Below are 4204 nucleotides of genomic sequence, written 5' to 3' on the forward strand. Positions count from 1 at the left end.
AGTTTTAACCGTTGCGACGCTTTAATATCTAGACCGTCTAGATCCCGGATTGCGTCTTTTTTATTTTACTAAGTTTACATAAAATAAAGCAATGGGCCATAGTGTCCACATGTCTATCCCATCATAGCAGCCCACAATCCAAAAAACAAATCCAATTGCCTTCTTAAATCTTACTTCACAAAAATCTTCTTTAACACACTATCTAATACTCCTAATTGACAAAAAATGGGAATTTCAAGTTCAGTCCCAAAAAATGACCAATCCACAACCACCACCAAAAAACAGATCTTCATATTATCCGGTCAGAGCAACATGGCGGGTCGTGGTGGCGTTAAAAACAAGCATTGGGACCGGATAGTACCCGACGATTGCAAACCCGATCCATCCACAATCCACCGATTAAACGCTAACTTAATTTGGGAAACTGCACAGGAGCCACTTCACGCTGACATCGACACGCGTAAAACATGTGGTGTGGGCCCTGGGATGTCGTTTGCTAACGGCGTTAAGGATTACATCGTTGGAGTTATAGATCTGGTGCCGTGTGCAGTTGGTGGTACGGCAATTAAGGAATGGGCTAAAGGGGAGAAATTGTATGAAGATATGATTAGGAGATCGAAAGCAGCTGCAAACAGTGGCGGTGAGATTAAAGCCATGATTTGGTATCAAGGTGAGAGTGATACTTCATCGAAACATGTTGCAGAAAGTTATAAATCTAATATGGAGAATTTGATCCGTAATGTTCGTTCGGATCTTGGGCTTCCATCGTTACCAATTATTCAGGTGAAATCAATTTTGAGGCCCTGTTTTTAAAAATCGGATTATGACTATACCTGGTAATTGGGTCGGGTCGGGATGTTTTTAAAATCAGATTATGCGTTTCTAAAATGGTGTTTTGAGAAAGGAATAATTCCAGTTTTTTAAATTTGATAGATCTGTCACAATTGATAATTATTTTGTATACGACATTTAAACACTACAATTCAATTTACAATTATAGTGGCTTTATTAGATTTAGATTCTTATTTTATTCAGTGATGAAAATGAAAATGTTATCGTACTCACAAAAAGCACGTTCCAAGTAATAATGTACTATGTTATATTTTGAGGCCCTGTAAGATTGTATTTTTATGCTGATATTATTATAATGTGATGGATGGATGTGGGTAATTAGGTGGCGATAGCATCTGGTACTGATGCGAAACTAGTTGAAGTTGTAAGGGAAGCACAAAAGGCGATTGATCTACCGAATGTGGTGTGTGTAGATGCAAAGGGATTAGAGTTGAAAGAAGATAACTTACATTTAACGACAACGGCTCAAGTTCAACTTGGACATATGTTAGCGGATGCCTATCTTGCTCATTTCGGATAGGGAAGATATTAATTACTCGGCTGCAGTTATATGGTTGTGGATTGAGGTTGTGATCATAATCAGTCTGTAGCTGCGATGTTTGAAGTTGATATTCAATTTTCATCTTTGTATGTTGGGGTTTAATATTATGATTCTGTGCTTATAAACCAAATCACCGATGACAACATTAATTAGGTTATAGGAGGTAAGATCTATATTTTTTCCTGAAACATTGTTAACTACATTAAATAGGACAATTCATCAAAACGATGAAGGCCCAAAGCAATATGACCGGAAGTGATGTTAAATTGTTAATGCTGACATGTCTGAAGTATGTCCCACCGTAGTGTTATCCATTGTGTATTTTGATTATACTTATCGATTAAGGTTGCTTATCCCTTGATACGCTATCACGTATGATGTGGCATATCGTCGATTCATCGTGTAAGAATAATGTGTGAGGGAGCAATCCGTATTTGATTATCATATCGTCGATTCATCGTGTAAGAATAATGTGTGAGGGAGCATCCGTATTTGATTAGGGACCGTTATATGTTTACCTTTTAAGACCTCATCTTGCCCTCGATGAGAAGGGATTGGTTATGTCAAGAGGGTAATCATTCGTGACGAGAGTGGTATGATGTCAGCACGTTCATGATTCAGACCCATCATGACCTCATCACGGAGTTCAAGATTTGGCGGGCTGGGAGTAATGTGCTACGATGTAGGGATGGGCAAAATTCGTGAAAACCCGAAACCGAAGTGGTAATGGTAACGAAGACCGAACCGATAGGGGGATTCGGTATCTGTTTTGGTTCTTCGTTTTGGAAAATTTCGGTTTCTGTATTTTCAGTGTCGGTACCGGTCGGTTTAGAGAACTGAATTATGAAATATCTAACGAGACACATATTATGTAGATTTTATGATCAACATTGTATCAAAAGAGTTAAGAAGATTTAACAATCGCTGATGTTCATGTTAAAATTCTGGGAGGTTTAAGTGTTCTGGTCATATTCAAATGCGAAAGTGAGGTATCAGATATGATAAATAATCCAAATCACCCTCTAAGACACTGGGTGCACAAATGTAGCAGGTGGGATCCAACATTGTGGCCGGAGAATAGAATGGCCTGGTTACGCATCAGTGGAGTACCACCACATTGTTGGAATGAAAAAACATTCATGTCCATCGCTGAATGGTGAGGCGTGGTGTATGAGTTTGATAATTGTGATTTCAAAAGGTCAAAGAAACTTAAATTTGGAAGAGTTTATGTGAAGTTGTCTAATCCTGAAAGTATCAATGATTATCTAAAGTTACAACATAAAAAAAGTTCTTATTTCATTAATGTCATTGAGGAGGCCAAAAAGTCTAATAATTCAAACAAAGATGACGATCCAGAAGATCTAGATGATGATTCGGATGTATATAGTCCAGATGAGGTTAAATCTGAGGATTTCCCCAGTGATGAAGAATTCATAGGACTTACGGACGATGAGGATGGGGATGAGTATGACTCCTTTGATGAATCAGACGATGTAACGACCTTGGATTTTCCAACGTTTACTTATTAGTATTTATTATTAATACTTGTGATTAAACGAATGTATTGTTATACATTTACTTGTTACCATGATTGATCATACTTAACTTTTGAATGCCCGAAACGTCTTTGTGACACACATACATTACACGAATAATATTTTTGAGTATTATTTACATTCATGATTAATTTATTAATCATTTTAATTAACTATGGTTACTAGTTAATTATTTGGGCTTTTGTTGAATTTATTTGTTAATTACTTGAACATGGGCTTTTATTAATAGTTAATGGACTTAAGAGCCCACCCTACATCTTTAATGGACTAAGTTAGCCCATCACATATTGCAAGTATTACTTCCAAACCTAACTAGATGAATTAATACATAAGGAATCTAGTTACAACACCATTACACCATGATCCCCATGCAAGCTCATCTATTAACCATCTTTTTAGTCAAATGCATGTAAAGACCTTGTGGATTTTTCTCTCCCCCTCTCCCCTTGCAAAAGCCGACGGCCATATGGCCTTGGGAGAAGTTTTTGTTTTCAAATCTTGATTACATACTCACTTGTATCCTCATTTCTCACACACACACAAAAATTACTTGCAACTTTTCTCTCATTTTTCTCTCCATTCTTGTAAGTAACAAGTTTATTCTTCTCTTCTTTTTCTTACAAAAACCGAAACCAACTACACTAATCATCATCATTCTCTTTGTTTTTGTTTGATTACTTGTTCTTTGTTGTAGCTTACTTACTTGTTATTGTAGTTATTACTTACTAGTATTTAAGAATCAAACTCTTTAGTTTGTTCTCCATTTATCTTGTATTTACAAGAACATAAGAGAGCTTAAAATTTCAAGTTTATGTTCTACATTTAAAGTTTTAAAAGATTAAAGTTCATGAGTTAAAACCATACTTGAAGTTCATGAAGTAAACTTAAAGTTTACTTTCTAAAGATCAAGACTTAGGCTTGAATCTTTAAAAGTATGAAACCCATGAACTTATTACTTGTTTATTTAGATTATTTCTTCATTTTATGTACTTTAAAGTTGTGATTTGGTCAAGTATTACAAGTTAGTCTTGATCTCATACTTCTTGGAACTAAAAGTTAACTTTAAGATTTCAAGAACATGGAAGTGTAACTCTTTAGTTATAACTTCATATATTTATGTAAGATCTAAGTTTATGTAGTTTATGGTCTTCTAACTTTGTCATAATCAAGAGCTTATGAGCTTACATACACTTTACAAGATGATAATCTAAGTTTTGTAACTTATGGTTTCATTAAAGTAAAGATTCAAGTATTA

At 35.3% G+C, this 4204-nt stretch overlaps 1 protein-coding gene across 1 annotated transcript; it reads left to right on the plus strand.

Moving 5' to 3' along the window:
• The first annotated feature begins 209 nt into the window (after positions 1-209).
• LOC139845357 (probable carbohydrate esterase At4g34215) lies at positions 210-2888 on the plus strand. The gene is made up of 2 exons (XM_071835618.1): positions 210-783; positions 1175-2888. Exons 1-2 carry the CDS (start codon positions 226-228, stop codon positions 1370-1372), a joined length of 756 nt encoding a protein of 251 aa, XP_071691719.1. The 5' UTR covers positions 210-225; the 3' UTR covers positions 1373-2888.
• The last annotated feature ends 1316 nt before the right edge of the window (positions 2889-4204 follow it).

The sequence above is a fragment of the Rutidosis leptorrhynchoides genome, chromosome 4 (genome assembly GCF_046630445.1).
Source record: "Rutidosis leptorrhynchoides isolate AG116_Rl617_1_P2 chromosome 4, CSIRO_AGI_Rlap_v1, whole genome shotgun sequence".
NCBI lineage: Eukaryota > Viridiplantae > Streptophyta > Magnoliopsida > Asterales > Asteraceae > Rutidosis > Rutidosis leptorrhynchoides.

Bases quoted from the DNA above. Each gene is read 5' to 3' on its own strand.
- LOC139845357 (XM_071835618.1), top strand. From the start codon at position 226: ATGGGAATTTCAAGTTCAGTCCCAAAAAATGACCAATCCACAACCACC. The intron at 784-1,174 runs GTGAAATCAATT...GTGGGTAATTAG, and splicing joins CATCGTTACCAATTATTCAG to GTGGCGATAGCATCTGGTAC.